This window comes from Pholcus phalangioides, unplaced genomic scaffold (genome assembly GCF_987345545.1).
Source record: "Pholcus phalangioides strain wild (caught in Gottingen) unplaced genomic scaffold, Ppha-v1.0 ptg000013l_1, whole genome shotgun sequence".
Lineage (NCBI taxonomy): Eukaryota > Metazoa > Arthropoda > Arachnida > Araneae > Pholcidae > Pholcus > Pholcus phalangioides.
The window spans coordinates 8,501,273-8,525,780 of NW_028301606.1; the positions used below are offsets into that span (position 1 = coordinate 8,501,273).

At 37.3% G+C, this 24,508-nt stretch overlaps 1 protein-coding gene across 1 annotated transcript; it reads left to right on the top strand.

Moving 5' to 3' along the window:
- Positions 1 to 11,089: 11,089 nt before the first annotated feature.
- Positions 11,090 to 18,809, top strand: LOC149078556 (uncharacterized). Its single transcript, XM_089240495.1, has 3 exons — positions 11,090 to 11,173; positions 15,336 to 15,645; positions 17,551 to 18,809. Exons 2-3 carry the CDS (start codon positions 15,383 to 15,385, stop codon positions 17,645 to 17,647), a joined length of 360 nt encoding a protein of 119 aa, XP_089096621.1. The 5' UTR covers positions 11,090 to 11,173; positions 15,336 to 15,382; the 3' UTR covers positions 17,648 to 18,809.
- Positions 18,810 to 24,508: the final 5,699 nt, after the last annotated feature.

A 24,508-nucleotide genomic window follows, 5' to 3' on the forward strand; every position in this document is an offset into this window, starting at 1 on the left:
TGACTATTTCTGCCACTGATACTGAAATCATTTCACTGATTCTGGAATCATTTCTTTTACTGATACTGAGATTATTTCTCTCACTGATACTGTGATTATTTCTGACACATACTTTCTTTCAAACCGAGCACAACTCAGGTCCATCGCTATCTATGGGCGATTTACTACTTAGTGATTTGTGCCAAAAGTGTAACCGTGTGTGTACCTAACAGTCTGAGTGAATATGCAGCGGTGACCACTGCATTTTCCAGTGCTGCCATCTATATTTCAGAAGTGATAGTGAGTGATGTGTTATGATTGAATTGCATTTGTACTGTTTGTAGAGGTCTGTTGCTCTCTATGGCAAGACTTTAATGACACTGATACTGAAATTATTTCACTAATTCTGGAGTTATTTCTTTCACTGATACTCTGAAATTATTTCTCTCATTGATACTGAAATTGCTTCTTTCACTGAGATTATTTCTCTCACTGATTCTTAAATTATTCCTTTCACTAATTTTTGAAACTATTTCTTCCAATTATTGTTTCTTTCTGTCACTGATTCCAAAATTCTTCATCAATTAAACTTTTTTTTCATTTAATCGTTTTTCAATGTTTTACAGATGTTTCCTAAAAGTAGTCAGCTGGCCACAGCAAAGAGGTCTGAGAGGCCACACGTTGAAGACCCCTGGGCCTGGGCTAAGGCTCTTTTTTTTCTTCCAAACCGAGCACAACTCCAGTCTATCACCATGGGCAATTTACAACCAAGTGAGTTGTGCCGCATAAGTCTGAGTGTGTGTGTACCTAACAGTTGGAGTGCATATATAGTGTTGTCTAATTTTTCAGTGTTGCCATCTATATTGCGGAACTGAAGTGTAATGAAAGTTTTTCTAGGAGTAGAACTTTTGCGCCGTGTGCAGCGTGAGAACACTGATTGGTTAAAAACCTGAAATTCAGGTTTTTTTTGACCAATCAGCATGTTCCCGCTGTGTGCACCGTAGAAACCTGCTCCTAGGAAAACCTGGCTAAAGGGATATATATTTGTACCATTGTAGGCCTGTTGCTTTTTGTGGTGAGACTTTTTAATGGGGAGATCTGCTCTCTCTCACATTCACACCTCAACGTTGGGTACCACAGAAAACCAACCACTACTGTGGCAAAGGTGGGGTTTGTCTGGGCTAAGGCATATACATGCTCAACCCATGGGCCGTCACACTTTACCTAAAACATGGTGGATGATTTGATCTATTTTAAGAAGCTCTGGCTATGACTAATCGTGGTCTCTTCCCCCATCCTGTTTCTTCAAGTCTCACCACAGAGAGCAACAGGCCTACAAACAGTACAAATATTCAGTCATTACATATCAACTCATTTCACTTCTGAAATATAGATGGCTGCACTGAAAAATCCACACACAACACTAGATACACACTCAGACTGTTAGGTACACACACTAACACTTCCTTCCGGCGAAACTCACTAGGTAGTAAACTGCCTATGGCGATAGATCTGAGTTGTGCTCGGTTGGAAAAAAAAGAAAGCACTATAACAAGCATTATATTGAGAAACAAACCACACGTTAGGTTCATGACACATACACGCAGAGGCGGCGACATGAAGAAAAAAAACAACTTTCAGGGGCTGAAAGTTGCTGGTCGTCTCGTATATACGGGACTTGGGCGCGTATATGCAGAAGGAGGAAGGTGTAATGCCTTGTTTTTTTCGGTAATTATTGGGGGGGGGGGGGGTCAGCTCCCTTACAAAATTTATTGGGAGGGGGGGGGGCTCAAATGGCCTCAGCCCCTAGGTTCCAGTGCCTATGCATACAGGCGCCCGAGTGGCGTGGTGGAAAGATGATCGTCTACCATCGTGAAGGTTGCTGTCCCGGGTTCGAACCCAATATTTTCCCTAACGAACTTGAGGCGACCACCGATACACCAGCACGGCCCAGGTCTTCTTCAACTACCGGTTTTTTCTCTCCATTCATGGCCGGCACTTTAAGCGACAAACCTGTTTGCTCAAAGATGGACGACCAGTCCGTTTTTCCTTCATAGGAGCCTTAGCTGGTAGCGATAATAGTAACGTCATACTTTTTGGCTCAAAGATGGCGATAACTTTGCCTGGTATTTCAAGGAATTCTAAGTCAAGGGATCTTCAACCATTTGCGAGTCATGGGCAGAGTTTAGGCACAGCAATTCTCATATGCTTAAACTAAGGTCAACGTAATGCGACTTTTTGAATGGAACTTAAATGGGATGGTTTAACAGTGTAATCAAGAGAACTCATGAGCACGAAGTCAGACAAAAACGTTAAGCACTTGCGCGTGCTTTATTTTAGTTCTCGAGTATCAGGGTGAAGATGTCTGCGCTGTGATTCGAGCACCTTGCCCTTGGGGGGGGGGGCGGCTAAAGCGATTTTGAGAAATCCGCTCAATTTATTGCGTGGAAACATTTGTTATCACCCCCCTCCCCAGTAGTTTTTTTCGTTTCTGGATTTTTTGAAGTTTAATTGAACCGCCCATAAACATGGCGGTGTAAACAAACAGTGCTGGTTGTATTTGATGCAGTCACAGCCGTCGTAGTCAGAAGCTCGAAATTATTATTCATATGTATCAGAGCAGTTTTTTCTGATAGGAATGCCTGATGAACGCCCTCTATCGTCCTCCGGAGGCAATGTTTTTAATGGAGAATTTTACAAAAGCTTAGATGAAATGTTCGAAATTTTTACGGGAGTTTGTGACAGGAAATCTGTGAGGGCATCGGAGAGACAACGATTTTTGGATTTGAAATCTCAGATCTCGAAGTTATTTGAGGATGCTCACGTCGCTTCGAATAGACGTTCGGGAACTACGAGTGTAAGCCCTAATTTTTCTTCTGCTGGTCAAGAGTTTAGTAGTTTATCAAATCTCATCGTAAATAATTTTCAGAAATTTGAAGAGCGTTTCAGCAAACTGGAAAGTCTCACTCAAATTATTCCGAAGATGCAGTCGGATATTTCTGCCTTGTCGAGCACTCTCCGCCCCTCTGTGAATACATCGATAAAACCAATCCAATCGGAATCAACACCTCAATCTCTTGCAGCTTCAGTTTCATTTGCCCAAGTGTTGACTCAGACTCATCCAAATAATGGTGAAACGTCAGAGCGGGATACCATGCGTGAGGTTAATCGTCCCATAGGCCCAGTTCGATTACATCGCAGGGATGAGCAGAGATTGGCAGAAACAGCGCCAAATGGTCGTCGACATAACATCAGAGTTGGACAGGCTGTATCGTCGCAGATACGTGTAGTGCCAGCTCTTCGTAAAAGGCGATTATTGGTGAATAGGTTTGATGTGGAGACTTCAGTATCGGACGTACGCGGGCTATTCCAGAATACTCAATTCGAGTTTGAGTGCGTGAAGTTGAACACGAAGAACGTTATGCATTACGCTTCTTTTGTCTTGACTAGTGCTGAAGAGAACTATAATATCTTAAGTGATCCATCTCATTGGCCAGTTGGAATTCATATAAGAGAATTTTTTGGAATTCCGAGATTTATTCTGGAGGATTCGTCTGGACAACAAGCTACAAATGACGACTCTTCTACTAGAGAGGTCTCTAACGGCCCAGAGTGACTAGGAAGATCACTGGGATATCCGGATCCACCTAAAGGACCATGTGATGTGTTTGGAATCTTTTTGAATCCCCGCAGTCTCTGCAATAAACTGTATACTTTGCATTCATTTTTCGAAACTTATGATCCCTCTCTTGTATGCGTATCCGAATCATGGCTGTCCCCAAGTCTACCCGATTCCCTGCTATGCCCGCGGGGATACGACGTGTTTAGATCTGATAGATTGTTCGCTCCTGGAGGTGGTGTCTGCATATTCGCAAAAAATAATTTGAACCCGTCTGCTGTTATGGCGAGAACTGATACAAATAATGCTGAAATCGAAATAATAGCTGTGGACATTAAAGTCGGTATTCAGTGTGTGCGCGTGATCTGTGCTTATATTCCTCCGGACAAATCTTCCGATGCCGGACATTTACATTGTTTTTTCGATGCTCTCAGACTATATTGTACAGTTAGATATCCCATCGTATTGGCCGGCGACCTGAATATGAGAAACATAAAATGGGATTCATACCACCTCATATCTACACATGCAACTGACAGATTCTTTCTTGCCTCTATTGCAGACTTGGGATTCAATCAACTTGTTGACTTTCCCACTAAGGGAGAGAATTTCTTGGATCTTCTTTTGTGCACTGTTCCCGAATTTATAATCGACATACGATCATTGCCACCCTTCTGCAATAGTGACAACCCACCGCATATACCATTTCTCTTTCGTCTGCCTAATTTAATAGCCAATAATTATTCAGGCTTGGCTAAACATGACTTTAGGAGTGCGGATTATGACGCTCTTTCTCTATTACTACATGATCTCTTTGGTTCTATCCGGGAAAAGCGCATGTCTCCCCTCGATGCATTTCAAACTTTCTTTTTGAATTGTTGGAGGTATATTCCTCGTATGTCAGTAAAACTTAGCAACGTGGCAAATAAAAGACTGCGACTAATCGGTAAGAGGAAACTGATTGCTTGGCGCAATTTGAGGAGGTATCCGAGTGTTCTAAACAAACGAATATATTGTGCCATGGCTCAGGAATACAATGCGTACGTCGCATCAAGCGAGAGTGCACACCTCCGTTCGATTTGTGGCAATAATAATCGTACTGCCTTCTACAAAGACGCTCGACGGAAACTACGTTCGGCTGCATCTATATCATCCCTTGTTGTAGATGGAGCTATAATTACTGACAGTCAATCTAAGGCTGATATATTTGCGGACATATTTTCAGACGCTTACTTGTTACCGTTCGCGACAGAAGTTCATTTTGATGGCGGCCTTATGCAAGACCATTCCCAATTCATCGATATGTTTGATGCTAGAGGTATCGCTTCTTTAATAGATGCACTGCCTTCTCGCTCTTCTACTGGGCCTGATGGTATCCCCGGTAGCTTCTACAGGGCCTTACGAGACGAGGCATCTTATTTCTTGAGTGCAGTGTTCCAGTATTTTTATGACTTTGGTATGATACCCAATTCCTGGAGGAATGCCATAGTTCGTCCTATTTTCAAAAATAAAGGCAAATGTTCTGATCCTCAAAACTATCGCCCGGTATCATTGACTGATATTTCTTCTAAAATATTCGAAAGATGTCTGGTCCAAAAACTTCTTACATTTGCTATCAATTCAGGGTTTATACCATCTAATCAATTTGGTTTTGTTCCTGGTCGATCACTATTAATCCAACAACTAATTTGCCACGACTATTGGACAAATGCCGTTGAAGAAAAAACCGAAATTGATATATTGTTTATTGATTTTCACAAAGCATTCGATAAAATAGACCGCTCTCTTCTAATCACAAAGCTATTGAACTTGGGTGTGCCAGAAAAGATGTGCCGAATACTGCAGTCATATCTGGGCTCTAGAACTTTTCAGGTTCGTGTTGAAGATTGCCTCTCTGGGAAAAAATGCGTATCTAGCGGTGTAGTTCAGGGCTCTGTGTTGGGTCCACTGTTGTTTGTACTATTCACGTATGACATTGCTTTTTACACTCATCCAATTCCACTAGTACAATTTGCTGATGATGTTAAACTGTTTTTTCCCACGTCTGAACACACAGAGCTTAATTCTGCCTGCCAACGTCTCCACAACTGGACTGTGGTCAATCGTCTTCCAATTTTCGTTAACAAAAGTGGTGTCATGCACATAGGGGGATACAGAATGAGTCCAAGCTACTCGATGGGTGGCGAAGAGCTCCAGAGGTTCACTTCCTACACTGACTTGGGGATCACCATTTGCAGTACCAGAAATTTCGACTTACATTATTCGAATATAGTGTGTAAAGCGAGACGCGCTTCTTATGTCCTACGGAAGGCGTATGGAAAATGTGATACCGCTACACTCATGCACGCATTTACCGTTTTTATACGTCCAATCCTGGAGTATTGTTCGCAAATATGGTCTCCGTACAAAGTGAAAGATATAAAATTCATCGAAAAGGTCCAGAAGTCATTTACCAAACAGTTTTGCAGTCTGCGTCATCGCCCATACGAGGAAAGGCTGAGATGTCTCGGCGTCCACTCTTTAGAATGGCGTCGCCTTGAAGCCGACTTAAAGCTGTGCTTCAAACTTGTACACAACTTAGTATATACGGGTCAGTCAACTCCATTTTTTGAAATCAATCCTAGACCATCACTGAGAAGACATTCATTACAAATAAAAATTCCAACTGCCAGGAACAATGCTAAATTTTATAACTTCCGATGCCGAGTTGGAAGAGTATGGAACAAATTACCACCAGATCTCGTATGTTCATCTACATATCACAGATTCTGTCACTCTCTCAACGCTTCTGATCTTTCAACATTTTTAATGTGCTATGCATTTTAGTTCATGTCGGGTTTTATTGGTGCATATATGCTTGTTTTATTTATATAACTTTTTTTTTCCATCAGTTCTATTGATTATTTCAATTTGGAATTACATGTGATGATTTTTTATTTGTTTGTTTATTTTTTTTGCGTTTTTTTAAATATATATATATATACATGTATTTTATTCTGATTTATATATTGAATTTTATTGTGTAAACATGTTTATTTTATTGTTGTTTTGTGTTCGGGGATTTTTTTTTTTTTTTTTTTATTAGCGTCATCTTTTATGCATTTTTCTCTTTGTATATATTCGTGTGTATGAATGTGTACTGATGTTCCCTGCCGTCTCTTTCCAATTTTATTGATTGTTTGAATAGTGCACCTGTGGAGTTGTGGAGTTAGAGCCTACTGGCCTTGCACAGGTTTGTATATAATAAATAAATAAAATAAATAAATAGTTGGTACCGCCACCATTGCCTTCCACAAGGGTGAGACTGACAGCAGGGCTCCAGCCTGGGGGCACACAGGACGATTATCATCTTTTTATTTATTTTTTTTTTACACTGTAAATTCACTATACAGGTTGTCTCGAATTGTTTGCACAGCTGATCTATTTCTGCAACCGTTGACTTCAAAAACAAACTTTCGGTTAGGGGTCATTCAAGTATTACTTCAGCATCGAGGGGGGGGGGAAAAGGGGGTTTTGGATTTTTTTTTGATCAGGAGGGGGGGGGGTTTGAAGGTTGCTCACGTCATCAACCACCCTTTTTCAAGATATGAAATATTCGAAGCTGCTGACGGGGAGGGGGGGGGGGGTCAAAAATGGCTAAAAATCTGCTTACGTAATACTTGAATGGCCCCTTAACAAAAGTTTTCAACTGACGTGCGGTTACTTAAAATGTGTTGGAATTTTCCAAAGGGTCGTATACAAAAAAAAAAATTAACTTTTTATGTAGACCGTGTGCTAAAACTTCCAAATAATGAAATGTGAACGTGGCTCTGAGAAGTCATTTACGAAAAATTGTGTAAGCATTTTTAAATGCAAATATTAGCCAGAACACACAGAATGATATTTAATATCTCGAAAGATATTGCATTTAAAAATATGGAAGTTTTTGTAAATGCTTTTTCAGAGCAGGATCTACATCTCAATAATTTTAAGTTTCAGCGCACGAGGACCGCGCAAACAGATAATTTCTTTAATGTACGCGACCCCTCACACAAATTTTGATACTTTAAGTAACTTTACGTCATTTGAAAACTTTTTTCATTTGAAGTACGTTTCTAAATTCGGTTGCACAGATATCCGCTGTGCAAACAATTTGGAATAGCCCTTAGATGGGCACAAAAAGTTTGGGAGACCATGCTCTAGAGCAGCGGTTCTCAACCTTTTTGGACTCGCGGAGCCTTTTTCAGTATATAATTTCTATGGCGGAGCCCTGTTGCACTCTAGGAGCCCTTTTTACATATAATTTTTATGGTGGAACCCTGTAGGCCTCTTATTTTTTATTTATCTATTTGTTTTATTTTCCTTGAGTCGCCGCGGAGCCCCTGGGAAGAGTACAAGGAGCCCCGGTTGAGAACCACTGCTCTAGATCATAGTCTCCCAAACTTTTTGTTCCATCGCCCCCATCATCAGAAATTGTTTCCTCTCATCGCCCACCAACTCACGTAAATCCATAGGATCCTATGTTAAATCAGTAGGTTCTATCGCCCCCTTGGACCATTCCATCGCCCACTTTGGGAAACACTGTTCTAGAGCATCTGCTTTAGAAGGTGTTGATGCAGAGCGACCCCACCACCCTCCACGTAAAAAAATGCATTATTGTTAGTAGCATAGGCAGTGCAGGGCCGTCTTGAGAGCATCGTGGGCTCACCTGGCAAATTCTCGAAAATTTCATCCGTCTCATTTTTGTGAGGCCCCTTCTTTTCTTGAGGCGCCCGGATGGGCCCATGCGTTAAGACGGCGCTGAGGGGCAGGAGGGTGGATGTCAAGAGAATGCTATAGGAATCAACATTCAGATAACGTTGGAAAAATAAAAAGTTTGGCTGAATTGATATGAATTACCCCCATGGTTATGAATGGTTATGAATGAATACATGCATTTTCTTTCCAGCTCTGCTTCCGCAACAGACACAAATAACAACAATGACAAAAGAGACAATATACATGGACGTAACAGTCGATTTTTTTTGTGTGTGTAACAATCGCTTCTGTAGAAAACTGAAAAATGGATAATAATCGCATGATAAGTATAAATAGAAAGCGGAATCAGATACGAGCTACATCAGGATATGACTAGTGTCTCGAGGTGGGCTCAAGGTGATCGCGATATCTCGGCGGGCCTTCGTGTTTCGTGGCTCGCTGAGGTTACTTGACCTCATTGCACATGAACGGTCAGATAGGATACATGTATATATGTTAAGGTCAATGTAAGAAGTTACTGCAGACACACTGGCCAAAACATGTTATGGTATTAGGCCTATAACATGAAGTTATGATACCACTCTTTAAAAAACCGACCAGTGACCAGAGATGCATTTTCTCTAGCGCCCATGTGTTTAAGAGCGACATCTATTCTGATGAAACTATAAAACTAAATAAAAATATAGAACAGTTAAGGACAATTATTTTATTACGCTCACAAAGACATTGTTTTCCTTGCAATGCATTTCTACAGGCTGTTACAAATTGTTTGCATAGAAGCAGCGGTATACTTGAAAAACACTTTCTATTACAAAATTTGTGTGAGGGGTCGTATACATAAAAAATATATAAAGAAATTATTTGTTTGTACAGTCCTCGTGTGCTGAAACTTCCAATTATTGAAATGTTGATCCCAATCTGTGAAAAGTCACTTGAAAAAAATTTCATACTTTAAAATGCGATATTTATCGTGATAATACATCTATAAAATAACTATGTTTTAGCAACTTAGCAAAGTTACGGAGAGTAGGGGAGAGCGGAGTAATGCCGAACACTTAAGGGAAATCTCTAATTACTCAGTTATTTGCTATAGTTCACGAAAAAATTTACTATATAGGTATAGATACCCTGTTTCATTACCTACTAAAAAAACTACAAAACGTTTGACTTTGTAGTTAGTTTTCATAGAATTTTTTTTTTTTTTGTAAGAGCTTACACTGTTCGGAATCACCCCGTGGATCGGGGCAATACCGAACGGGGTCAGCTAAGTAAGGAATGTAGCTTCCATTTCGTAGTTTTTTTTTTATGAAATCAATTAATTTAATTACTTGAGTGACATAATATCAACTCTAGAATCAATTGTTCCAGTGAAAATATACAACTAAGCTGAACATAAAGCTAGTAATTATTTTTAATCGATATGAATACCTCCGAAAAAAACTGTTTTTTACACACCACTAGCAATAACACTGCTAGAAAGGCATTCGCCCTATCAATGAGTTTACAGTGGACGAGCCGTCAGGCTGCAACACTAATTAGACTCCTCTAGATTAAAACAGTGATCGAGAACAACGGTGTACGGAATTCCCCGCTGTTCGGTATAACCTCGGTATCCCCTACACAAATAGAATGAATTCATCACGATGAATAACAGTTGCATTTTTGACTATTATTAGCCCCGTTCACATGGGAAATAGAAAAAAAAAAAGAATTTTCACCATTGACTCCCCATTTCTTTCCTTGCGAAGGAAAAAAGTCGTCAAGCGAGTGCTAGAAACTCCCAATGTTACCGCAATACTTGCACATGTGAACGGGGCTATTAAGGCAGTTACAGAATTTTTGCAACTTTGAATTGAGTTTACGTTTCGCAATTACTAATAGAAATACAAAGAATAATATATAATATAGGAATAAAACACACGCAGAGTGCATAGGTAACAGGGCGTATGGCATTTTACTGGAGAATCCTTGATCCTAGAGGCATACTTCCAATTAGAAAAAAGTTTCCAAATAACGTGTAGTACTCAGATACGCCATTCATGTTTTCAAGGGGTTGAATAGTTATTAAAATATAAAATTTAACATTTTATACAGTCACCGTGTGCCAACCCAAAAACCCAATCAAAAAGTTGTTGTCCTGTCTCTCCAGATGCTAACTAAAAAAACATTCACGTTTCTAAGTGCAATTTCGAAAAATGGAGGAAAGTTGGGGAAAAAAACCGTTAAATATATGCAGGGAAACTGCTTTCAGTTCGTTCTAGAGTTATCGGGACTTCGGATAATGATATCAATTTTTTTTCGGTCGAAATTTTTCCCTGTGCAAAGGTTTAAGCAAACTTTACGGATCTCCGTAATCGGTCCGTGATCCATCCGCAAGAAGCGGTGCACTCCAAGCTTTATTAAAGCGGTGCACTATGTACGTACCTTTTATGGAAGTCCCATTTGACCAAACGGGATAAGTGGTCACCGAACTTGGAAACGGGATATTTTTTGGATGCAGTTATATCATTCAGTTACTGTTGTCAGAAAGTGTTAAAAGTCCAGATCTGATCGCATTAAGCGGTGTGGACTGTATTATTGCTATTATAGTTGCCTTCTACGTTGCTTCATGATTATCATGCGGGTGAAGGATTGTTTTCTCCACCTTTTCAGTGCCTCAAACTCTAACGTGGAGTGAATCAATTATAGGTCAGAACTACGTAAATGCGGGACCGACTCTACCGGAAATATATTACCCTTGTCCGCACAAGTGATGAAATTACGAAGACCTATAGAAAACGAGTTATCGTTAACGTTATGCCTGGTCGTTTACTTTAGCGACAGAGAACCAGAAACTGCGTAAGTTTGAACTAATATTTCATTATATTTGCGTAATTTTCATCAACAAAACTTTCATAAATATCAAATTTCCAGTTATTCTGAAATTACACATTTTTTTTCGTGAAATTTGAATTCTAATTAATTTTGAAAAAATAATTGCTTCCATTCATTTTCAATGTAATTTTTTACTAAATTTTAAATTATTGTTTGAAAGTTATTTCTATCATTAATTCAGATTTTTCATTGTACCAGGAATTGTTTTTTTTTATTAATTCAGATTTTTCATTGAATCTGAAATGATTTTTCTCAGATTTTTCATTTTATTTGAAATTCTTTCTTTCATTAATTCAGATTTTATTGGATTGGAATTATTTCTCTTTCATTAATTCAGATTTTTCAATGTATCTGGAATTGCTTTTTTCATTAATTCGGATTTTGATTGTATCTGAAATTATATTTCTTTCATCACGATTTTTGATTATATGATACAGGGTGTTTCAAAAAAGAATCCCTCGATTTTAAATGCGTATATTGCGAAAAATATTGAACATACACTTAAGATTAGTTTTATATTACTTGGCTAATCATAAAGGCAAACCAAATTACAAACCAAATTAAAGGTGCTCAATAAGTCCACCTTGAGATGCACTGCATATGTCTATACGGTTATACGGTAGTCAAATTTGTCCCGAACTTTCGCGAGCATGTTTGCATTCACTGCTTCCACGGCTGCTGTTATGCGTATATGTTATGTCGTATCTTCAGTTCAGCTAATGTAGCTGGAAGGGATGGGCACATAAACATAGTCTTTTATAACACGCCAGGCCACAAGAAGAAATCACACACTGTGAGGTCTGGCGATCTTGGAGGCCAGTGATGTTTAATTGAATCGTCAGGTCCCGTAGGCCGCTCCATCGTTTAGGAATTCTCGAATGCCCAAGCTCCAGTGTGGTGTGGGGGGGGGGGGGAATCATCCTGCTGGAAAATGAAGTCATCCGAATCGGTTTCTAAATGTGGGAAAAGCCAATCTTGACAAACACTGAAGTGGCGGCCGAAGGAAGAGCATTAACGCTACCTGTCGGCAACTGCGTGACACTCGCGATTTCCCTCTTTGTACCTATACATTATTCAATAACAACGGATTAAAAGCTGAATAGTTATGATTTTTTGTAATCGGATGATTCTTTTTGAAACACCCTGTACATTATTTTATATATACTTCTTTCAAAATTCTTTCATTCATTCAGATTTTTCATTATATCTGAAATTATTTCTTTCATTCAGATTTTTATCGCATCTGGAATGAATTCGTTTATTCATTCCAAATTTTTCATCGCATTTCATTGTAATTTCAATATCAATTCGAGATTAGACCGGTGATCATTTGAGCAATTGGTTGGTGAAAGTTAATTGGACAGTGAACGGGGGTATAAATCCATTTAGGGTAGATCATTGATCATTTTTGATCATTTTTGTCGCACCACGGTCATTTTCTGCACACGAGGGCTAATTAGACCGGGACCTACAATTTATTGCCGATTCCGAACGGCAGGCTTGTTTTTCATACTCATCGAGAAGTTGGTGCGCTAACCCCTCGATGGGGGACACCCTGCGGTAGCGATTTTTGCTGCGGTCAAGTCGCCGTTTTTTGTTGTACCCCTGTGTCAGGAAAGTTTTCTGACAAGGACGAACTGGGTATCGAACTCGCGATACCTCTAAACATCCTTTGGTACTTAAGTCGAGCATCTTATCGACCGGGCTACCGCGCCCCATTTAGGGCAGTGTTTCTCAAAGTGTGCGTCGCTGCTCTTAGGGGATGTCACCAACCTTTGCCAGTGGTGTTGCGGTGAGATGCCGATATTAATTTCTGTGTTTATCTAGGCTTTCGTCCCGTATTTTACGGGACAGACAAATTTTCTCATATTATTCGGCTTTTGGTAATTCCTTCTCCCCCTCCCCCGATTCGTGCCTGAGGGAAGGCAGACATCTTCATCTGCGAATAGAGCAGAGGCAGGCGGCATCTTCATCCGCGAATGAAGCCGAGGCAGATTCAGATATCTTCCTTCACCTGCGAATGGAGCGGAGGCAGGTATCTTCAGCTGATGAGCCGCAGCGAATACCTTCAGCTTCTAAAGAAGCTGTGACAGACATTTTCAGCTGCGAATGGAGCGGAGGCAAAAATTTTCAGCTTCGAATGGAGTGGAGACAGACAGGCTTCATCTTCGAAAGGATTGGAGGCAGACATCTTAAGCTGTGAATGGATTGGAGGCAGGCATCTTAAGCTGTGAATAGATTGGAGGCAGGCATTAAGCTGTGAATGGATTGGAGGCAGGCATCTTAAGCTGTGAATGGATTGGAGGCAGGCATATCTTTAGCTGCGAAAGAAGCGGTGACAGATATTTTCAGCTGCGAAGGAAGCGGAGGCAGACATCTTCAGCTGTGAATGAGGTCGAGGCAGACATATTTAGCTGTGAATGAGGCCGAGGCACAGACATCTTCAGTCTCGAATGGATTAGAAGTAAACATCTTCAGCTGCGAATGGAGCGGAGGGAGGCAGATCAAAGGCGATGTGTCAGAGAAGAGACTCGTTGTGTAAGTGCATCGGATCCTTCGGAGCATCCCATATTTTACTGGACAGAAATATTTCTCCCACCTTATTTAGCTCTTGGGAGGGGGCAATAGTCCCCTATCGCCCCTTCTTTGGATCCGTGCTTGCGTCTGTGCAGTGTCAGTTTATTTGTAATCCCCCTCCGTTTAAGAAAAGATGAATGACATTTAAGCGAATTTCTGAGACGTAGTCCATCTACTTTATTAAATGTTGCTAAATTACATAATGAGATTATGAAAAAAAGTTCCACGATAATGCAACCTAACGATTAATCCATGACATTATTCCCATAATTAATTGAGTAACCTTTGTGTATATTCCGTTACGGCCGTGGTACAGTGATCATGACCATGATATCGATAGTAGCTGATTTTACAGATTATACTGCGGATAATTGGCAGACATTGATAATAATTAGTTGGAATAATTTCCATAAATGAATATGGTTGGGATTATCCTCACAGGTAATGACACGAATGTTGAGATAAGAGGAAAATAGTTATCCTCTCTTCTCAGTGGTAATTAGGACAACCCAAACGTGTTTAGTGTTTATTCCTCATTAGAAGATTCCAAGATATCAAATGAAAATCTTATAATTTTTTCTTTTAATGACATGATGAAGTGTGATCCTTAACCGTTATTTATAGATGAGATAATGGTTCTCTTTTCTTGTTCGTATGATGTAATTCCGTCTCGAAACATTTTGATATTCTCAATTACAGTCAAACTCAGTTATAACGACTTCTGTTGTAACGCCATCTCGGCTATAACGTCAATAATTGGTGGTCCGGACTGATTCCTTTAGAGAAGAGGTGCAAAACCTCCTACCCGCCCGCCCGCCCGAAAAGTTTTCACGCAACACAAAAACTGCCTGTGCTGACCATATTTCCTTCATGAAAATACGGGAAACGGGAAATCGGGATCCATAGGGGATATAACCAAGTAATGGCCGAAAAAAAAAGTTAAGAAACGCAAGTATAGTTCCCAAATACAGCCAAATAACTGTTAAATTCAAGTAAAGTTGAGGGAATTCAAGTAGGAAAGTAAAAGTCACATTCCTCGGTGGGGAATCGAACCACTAACCTCACACTTTCCGGGCGCGTGTTCTCCGGGACTGCGCAACAGACAGCTTCCTAACTCAGCAGCAGCTCGTAACGAAATTGCGCAGTCCCGTTCAGCCCAAAGGAACACAGTGTTCTTAGGGAAGGAAACGTTTATCCTCTGGGTTTAATGGTAGAACACGCGCCCCCGGAAAGTGCGAGGTTGGTGGTTCGATTTCCCACAGAGTAATGTGACTTTTCTTTTCCAAATATCTTCGCTTGGTATCCGGTCATCTGTTCTTCGTATAATTCACGTTAAGTTCAGAAGGGTGCGATCACCCTTATCACTACTTCCTGGATCCACGCTCACTCGGTTATAACGAAAAACTTTATAGAATCTCCGATACTGTTATGGCCGAGTTTGACTATATTTATTCTTATTCTGCTCAATCGAAATTGTAACCGATTGCTTCAAGAAGAAAAATTTATATTCGATAACAAGCGAAAAATAATTGTTTTCTTTTTCCGATAGTAGAAAGAAAAGCAGAGGAACCTTTAATTGGTGGTGGTGGTGTGAGGATGATGATGGCGATGTTATCATTGAGCAGACGCCGAAGCTTTTGTCCGGTGACATCACTTGGCATTTTCTTGATCATTTTGGTGGTCGTTTGGCAGATAGCATTGACCGGCATCACGGTACAATCGTCTCCGGCGAAAGTCGTGGCCAGGAAAATCCTCCGGTGGATGATACTTAGGAGGATGTTGTCGGGAACCGACGTGATTTTGGTCCCGATACCTCTACCGTACAGGCCGAATCCATCGATGCAAGTACCAATGCAAAAGTTAGTTGGACATTTTTCTCTATATATTTCTGTACATCATATTTGAAAGAGAAGTAAGTCAGTGTAAAACAATACTGAAAAGTTATATGTACAGTGTACATTGTACGCGCAGAATCAAATTGAAAACAGACAAATCACCTGCGATATAATTATGATGTTCGATATAATACTGATCATTAAAACCTTGATATAATGTTGGTAGTCATAATAATGTACTAAAAATATATGTACAAAATATCTTTGCGAAAAAATAATTGGATTCTATTTTATTTTTTGTATATACAATGTCATTATATACATTCAATATCAATATACATTCTCATTTTCCTTGCAAGTGCTGTTTTCGATTCTTGAATAATTAATCAAAATTTCCATTTAAGTACTAATTATTATTATTATTATTGTTATTATTATTATTATTATTTTTATTTTTATTTTTTTTATTTTATTTTATTTTATTTATTTTATTTTTTTTTGTTCTCACTATCTTTGTATGTATGTATTGGTGTGTGTATATATATGTGTATGTGTGGATATATATATACTTATGTGTGGTCGTATATTTTTCTATTCATGTGTGTGTATTGAATTTTTTTTTTTTTTTTTTTTCATTGCATTGATACCATATGGCATTCACTGGTGCAATATTGCGCTTTGAAGTGCATTCGTATATTGTTATTGTACATACTGATCTGATTTTTCCTTTCTTTTGTATTACGCTGTATTGCAAATTTTGAGTTTCTTGAACCGTATATGTTTGTTGTTGTTACTTACGTTTGTAAGCCTCGTGGCATACCCTGTGGAACACGGGGAGTTGTTTCTGAAGGACCCAAATAAAAAAAAAAAAAAAAAAAATGTTGGTAGTCACTGCACAGGCAGGGCCAGGTCCTTGGAGAGGTTTCGGGGGGGGGGCAGTGATCTTGAAAGAGAAAACAATGGACTTATTGTTTTTACACTGTTGTGTGCTGAATATTATTCTGCAAAGGGAAACAGTGACCTTCATGTTATTTGCAGGGGGGGGGGGGGGAGTAAAGGGCTCCCGGGACTTAACATTTATCTAATTGTTTTAACGTTATTATGAGAGCAATATTATCTGGCAACGGCTTCCTGGCCTTCATTTTATTGACAAAAATAGGTCCGTGGATCACAAAAGGTTAAGAACCTCAGCATTAAACGTTTGAATTGCAAGACAGTTAGATTCAAAGACCTCCGTTCGAATCTTGAGGAATGCTTAGAGGGGGTGCTCGACCTTCTGGCGAGTTCAGGCCAATTCATTGGTTTGAAAGCGTGTCGCGAGCCACTTGAGCGATTTGAAACAGTGCCGCAGGTCACTTGAGTGATTTTGAAATGTGTTGTGGATCACTTAAGTGCTCTGGAACTGTGTCGTGGGTGGACACTTAAGTGCTGTGGAACTGTGTCGCAAGAGGGGTCCCAGGTCTTCCTCTTATTGGCGGTAAGCATCCATATAATGCGAAAGAGAAGTCAAGAATTCCTGGCATACTTTGACCTCTGGCATTGATGGGACATGCGCCCGTCCTAATACAGAACAGAACAGACCAATCACGACCAGGCTTTGCCACTTACGTGATTTTAGCTCATTTCCACGTAGGGCGTGGTGATGCTGAAGAAAATTCTGAAACAAAAGGAGGGAAAAACAATTGGGGTCCCTATTATGGGATCTAAATAAGAGTCGGGAACATATAATGATGAAATTGACATGAATGTCGCTCTCCACTTGTTAATACAAGATACACTATCAAAAAAAAAAAAAAAAAAAATTAACATCTCAAATAATAAATATCTTCACAACATCCAGTTTTCTGTATATCTTGTAATAATGAAATTCATCCATCATTTTCGATTTCTGATTCGTTTTTTCTGTTTTTCTCATTTTCGGGTCAACAGCGGTGACCAGTACCTCCAAGGTTCGTGGGACCCACCGATGTTCAATGCAGCTCCACCGATTTACTATGTCCAGGACAGGAAGGAAGAAGAGGACTGAAAAATGACATAAAATACAGCATGTTTCACAAAGTGTATCCCAAACGAATCAACATTCTATGGTTCATTCCAAAATGACACTCAATCAGAGCAATGCTAATTGAAGGGCTTGCACCGAGAAGGGGTTAGCTCCATTTTTAGCATTTTTGAAAAAAAAAATTATATGACACTGTGGCATGTCGGACAATATTAGATTCGTCCAGTCCTGGACCATTGAAAACATAATAAATAAACAGTACGAAATACATTGCAACTGACATCGTTTTTAAATATCATTTCCATGGTTTCTGTTCATGAAGGCAAAAGTTACATTGTATTAACCGATATTTCACTATATCGCATTGCTTTATAAGTGGGTGTCACTTATCAAAATAATCAGGTATTCTGTAAATTTTTTTGAAAAATTAATTTCTCGGATGAAAGAACAACTGTAGAAAGGAAAAAAACTATCACTAAAACTCATACGTGTAAAATCAGTGTCATGTAAAGTCAAAGGTAGACGATGCTGAAAACAGAACTAATTCATCTTGACGTATTTTATGGCTTAAAATTTGTAAAGTTTGTAGAGAAAATCGTATTAACCGATATTTCAGTAAATCCGATTTTGCTGTAAAGGGGCTCAACTTTCTCAAATATTGTTGAAATGATAAATTACAGTACGTATTTGAAAAAAAAATTGTTTTTTAGAAAACAATGAAAAGAAAAAATATCGTTTACACCAGTGGTTCCCAACGTGGGCGTTAACACCGCCTTGGGGGCGATGGAAAGTTCCAGGGGGGCGGTAGTAGCTACGGGTATAACATAGGATCCTATGGATTAGATTGCGTTGGGGGGCGATGGGAGAAAACATTTTTTGAAGAAGGGGGCGATGGGACAAAAAAGGTTGGAAAACTATGGTTTACACGTATACTCATAAAAATTAAGAAAGTATCATCCATAATTTTGGCAATAGATGTCTCTAATGAAACCAAAACTAATTTTGATTGGAACGCGTAGTTATCGAAAAGGACGTTGATAGTGATTTCAATGATTCAGGTCCACGAGAACAAAATAAATAAAAATTATTTTAACCGATATTTGACTGTACCAAATTTTCACTCTGATTAAGCTCCCCAACTGTAATTTGTTTTTTAAAAATAATAACTCACAATGTAAATTTCTCCAAAAAAAAAAAAAAAAAAAGAGATAAAAATGTTACTTAAATATGCATCAATTGAGAAATTAGTGTTTTAAATCAACAGCAGATGACACTAGTAAAGACATTTTTTTGTCAAAATTTTTCAATTCTTAACCAACTTTCTTAACTGCTCTTCCAGTTCTTAACCAAATTGAAATAAATTTTTATATATGATTACTGGTTATTCAAATAATATACTTGAGAAATTTCAAACTAATCCCCCCCCCCCCACCCCCATTACCTACAATGATGAAAATCAGACTGAAGGTAATCGACCTGTTGCGGAAACACGTTGAAAATTCAGTCATCAATATGAGGTCAATCGATTGAGCTCCACATTGGGGGCAAGAAAGGGACAAAAAAAAGGGCTGACTCCTTCTTGGCCCAATGGGAGAAAAATGGTGCTAACCTCTTCTTGCTGCAAGCCCTTCCAGTTAGCAAAACTCGAGACTCTTTTCATCGCACTGGAAGAAAACCCCGTAGCATCTGGATGGAAATTCACCGAGACATTGATGATTGGAATTCTTTGTTTTCCAATTTCCATTCGAAGCCTTGAAAATTTTCGAGACAGTTTCTCTAGTACCTCGATGAATTTCTATCGGAATGTTACAGAGAAAATTCTTTCAGTACATTAAAGAAAGGCACAAATGTTAATTGATACATTTGATAGGGAGCCAATGAGAATTTTGATTTGTATAATTATACCAATTATTATTTCACAGAGCGACCAAACACGGATTATTTCACGGAGATTCTGCGACCATTAAGGGGGGTCTCCTGGCTTTTAACATTTGTAAAAAGCTTTCTAATGTAGAAATATTATTAAAAATATAATTTATATCCATTGATTTATTTCACATATTTTGAAATTAATTCGTAAAATTTTTGCCACATATGTTTGATTGTGTACGCTATCCTATACCAGTGCAAAATTTTACATATCTCCAATACAGTCGAATACCGTTTTAACGAACACTTTTCTAATCCCCCAAATAAGTTTACATAGGAACAATGCTAGGTAACCTGGAATTCCTTTATAACGAAATTTCGTTTTAACGAAGTGATTTCTCCGGTCTCTTGGCGTTCGTTACAACGGGATTCGACTGTACTTAATTTTTTACAATTAAAAAAAAAAAGCATTAAAAATAGGTTGCGCGCGTAAAAAATTGCATGAAATCAATGTAAGTGAATGAAAAGTGATTCAAAATAAAGAAAACTGTTCAGTTCACATAAAATGATGAAAATTTCGAGATTTTATCGACTGAATCTTATTTAAAAAATTAAATTTTAAGGATAAAAAATTTTAAATTAAAAAACTGTTTTTTGTAACCCAAGTATTTTTATGAATGAATCTCAAATATTTTTTTGTCATTTTATGAACCGAACAGTTTTTTTTATATTGAATCAATTATTATTCAGTTTCATCGAGGTCATGTTATTTTATCATGCGCGCAAGATGTTTTTAATGCTTTTTTTGAAAATTTGTAAAAAACCAAGTATTGAAGACATGTAAAATTTTGTACTATCAATAGGAGGGTAGCGCACACAATCAAATACGTGTATTAAAAATTTGAAATAAATCAATGGATAAATAATATGTTTAAGAATATTTCTACATATGAAAGTTTTGTATCATGTTAAAAAGTATGAGACCCCCTTAGGACTGATTTTCTTTGCTGCTCATTTTTTAAATATTTTACTAAAATTTCAGTATCCACCATAAAATTTTTATTCCTTACGGACACCCTTCGTGAAACACCATGCACGCTAACGAACAATGTATAAAAGACACCAGTAATTTCCCAGAAAAATGAGGATGCATTTTGGAACGAATCAACACAGTTATATCACGCTTGTTTCAAAACTTCAATAAAGAACTTTTTATTTTGGTTCCATACAGATTAGATACAGTATTATTTACCACTAGTGAAAAAAAATCATTAAATAAGTATACTCAAGAATACATGTTGAAATAAGAAGGTAATGACCTTAAAACACGTGCCATAAATATGATACGTGTGATAAGAAGGATTAAAAGCTTTTTCCATGTCGTTTTAAAGCTTCTTGTTTCACGGCTCTTTTACGCTTCGTGTTTAGAATCCATAAACAACAAAAAACAGAAAAAAAAACCCCACCATCCCCCTAATTTACATATTTTTCTAAAAAGATAAATCATCTATGAAATAATAATTTTCAAATTTTTTTAGAAAATATAAAGCCAAAAATCTTTTAGGACTATATCACTGTTGCATTAATTAATATTTCCCCATTTAAGATGTCTTTAAAATCATTTATCAGTCAGACTTCAATATTGAAAATTCATCGATTTATTCATTACGTTTATATTTATTATTAATTCGCTTAATTTAGTCTTTTTTAGTTTTAAAAGCGTTATTTGACGGAGATATTGGAATTTCACAAACTTTTTTGAAACTTCAATATGAAAATGGAAGTTTTTATTTTTGATGTTTTTCTATTTTGATGTTTATTTTTGATGGAACCTAAAGCAGCTATTTTCAATGCAGGGCCCGCTACTTATGTGTGGTCCTCAAACCTTTTTGCAGTGGCCGGAAAGGCTCACATAGTTACAAAATTTATAGGAATACCAGAAAAAAAAACCTCATTGAAGAAATGTTTTTAAGAATTGGTGAAAAAAAGTAAATTTGAAACTACATACTATTAGAAAACATTCCAGAATTAAATGAGAAAAGCAATTTCAGAATTAAATGGGAAAAGCAATTTCAGAGTTATTAAAAACAATTCAGAATTATTAAAAGAAAAAATTTCAGAATTGGTGAAAGAAATATTTTGCAATGAATGAAAATTCATAATTAATAAAAAATATTTCTAGAAATATTGAAGGAAGTATTTTCAGAATTAATTGAAAATATTTCCCGAATTAGTGAAAAATATATTCAGAATTGATGAAGGACATATATTCAGAATTATTGAAGATTCATACTGAATGAAAAATAATTTTTGAATTGATGGAAATTCATTTTAAATGGAAAAGTAATTTCAGAATTTTAATGAAAATTCATATTTGATGAAAAAGTAATTTCAGAATTTTAATGAAAATTCATATTTGATGGAAAAGTAATTTCAGAATTTTAATGAAAATTCATATTTGATGGAAAAGTAATTTCAGAATTTTAATGAAAATTCATATTTGATGGAAAAGTAATTTCAGAATTTTAATGAAAATTCATATTTGATGGAAAAGTAATTTCAGAATTTTAATGAAAATTCATATTTGATGGAAAAGTAATTTCAGAATTTTAATGAAAATTCATATTTGATGGAAAAGTAATTTCAGAATTTTAATGAAAATTCATATTTGATGGAAAAGTAATTTCAGAATTTTAATGAAAATTCATATTTGATGGAAAAGTAATTTCAGAATTTTAATGAAAATTCATATTTGATGGAAAAGTAATTTCAGAATTTTAATGAAAATTCATATTTGATGGAAAAGTAATTTCAGAATTTTAATGAAAATTCATATTTGATGGAAAAGTAATTTCAGAATAAATAAAATTTTCCAATAATATAAGGGTCCAGTGTTAATTCTATTAATTTAAATGCTTTTTGAAGGGAATATATTCAATATATTAGGATATTAAGACCATATATTTTCTGCCTATTATTACCTATTTTTCGGAAATCCTCAAGAAAATGCAAAATTATTCTTTAAAATCGATCTAAAGAACCAATATCCTGATCAAATGAACATTCTTTTTGTTTGTATGTATAACAAACATAAACTAGACCGAGACCTTATTCTTGACTCCTTTTCCACCATCAAAACCATGTTTGTCAACACAACATGACAATCAGTGAACAACACTTCAAAATAAACGATTGGTTTCTTTTCCACCTTTTCTTAAAAGCGCCATTTAGAGCAATTATTCTACTTTCCGCGTAACTGACAAACACACAAAAGAAATTGATTTTAATCTCGCGCACACATAGCCTATATTTACAGTATATAAGTAATACACACAAACATGATAACATTTTTTTTTTTAAACCCAAAGAACATGGTAAAATCACTCTTAACGCTCGGACGGTTCTTTTTCTCTTACCTAAAGGATTAAGTTTCTTGTTATGGTATCGAATCAAGACCCGAAAATAGATGGCCTCCTGTCTCCAATTCTCAAGAACAATGTCATTCAGGTGGTCTATACCGGATTACTTTGGGAAAAAAAATATTTAAAAATAAATTTCTATTCTTTTTTACGCTTTTTAATCTGCTTGCCCTTTTGGAAAAGCCATAATAAGAAGAAAAAGGACTCGGGCAAAAATCGGTCTTTTTAACCGTGCCTTTCGGTGAAAGCAACAAAGTTTTTGTTCTTTTTGTGTTATGTTTTGTTGAAGTTCTCGGTCATTGCCACCGACAACCCCAAAACAAATTTTAGAAAGAGGAAAATGGATTTTCATCTCTTTATTTTTTTTGGTGATTTTCTTTTTTACGCCTTGGGTAAAAAGGGAAAGGGTTATTATAGGTAGGAAAAAAGAAAGTTCTATGAAAGTAGGACTAAGTCATTTTCTTTTACTTTTTTTTTTATAGGAAGGAAGGTGTATGTGTTGTTGAAGGAACGGGGTGGTGATCGCAGGTTAAAAAATAAATAATAAAACGAAAGAGCCAATTTAAAACATTAGTTGTTGATGGTAGGTTAGTGGGCCGACGTCAGGTATTTATGGCCCTTGAGCGCTGTTTGTTTTAAGGGAAGTTTCGCTTGAGCATTTGCTCACTTGTGCGTTTTTATTGAACAAATAATAATCTGACGAATATCTCTGTGTTTTTTTTTTTTTTTCTGTTTCAAATGTTATTTTCGTGACAAATGTCGACTCAAAATTTGACAGGTCTTTTCCTATTTCACTTTTCAAGGTGCACACACACACACACATACAAGTCACTTATTGGAATCACGGTCATTGTTCGGGTGATATTATCACTTTGGAGCAATTAAAATGATACGTCAGCATCGGGGTGGTGGGAGGTGGGTTGCTGACTTCTGATGAAAAGAAGGGGTTGAATGATGATTACGTCACCAGCTACCTTTTATGAAAATATAAATAATATTAAAATATTCTTGATTCGGCTTGCAAGCCTATGTAAAAGGCCAGAAGCTGTATCCAATAATTTATTGTTATCAGAAACCCCGAGTCCCGAAGTGATCACATTAAGCGGCATGCATCGTATTACGGATAAATTTCTTAAACTCGAAAACTGAAAATTTTGGGATCGTGTATCTAATGAGTTTTATAAAAAAAATTTTCAAGGAAGGGGGTTAAACTTTTTTACCAAAAAATAGAGCTGTTGAACCATAAGGAACGCGAATTACATTGACATGTTTGAGCGTGATTCAGTACATTTGACTGATTTCTTAAGGGTCTCATATCCTTTAAAGCAGTGGTTCTCAAACGGTGCTCCGTGTGGGTATGGGGCTGCGTAGGGGGCTCCCCGCAATAAAAATCATACGATAAAAAGGGCCCGCGTTTTAAAAAAGGTTAAGAACCAATGCTTTGAAGCATAAAAAAACCGATTTTTTTACTCGCATATCCAAAACTTTGACTTTTGCTGGTTTACCAACTAGCAAGAATCGCATGCAAAAATTCCATCTGGAACGCGAATTATGTTTAATCCTAGAATACCCATTAATAAAAGCTGATCAAAACTGC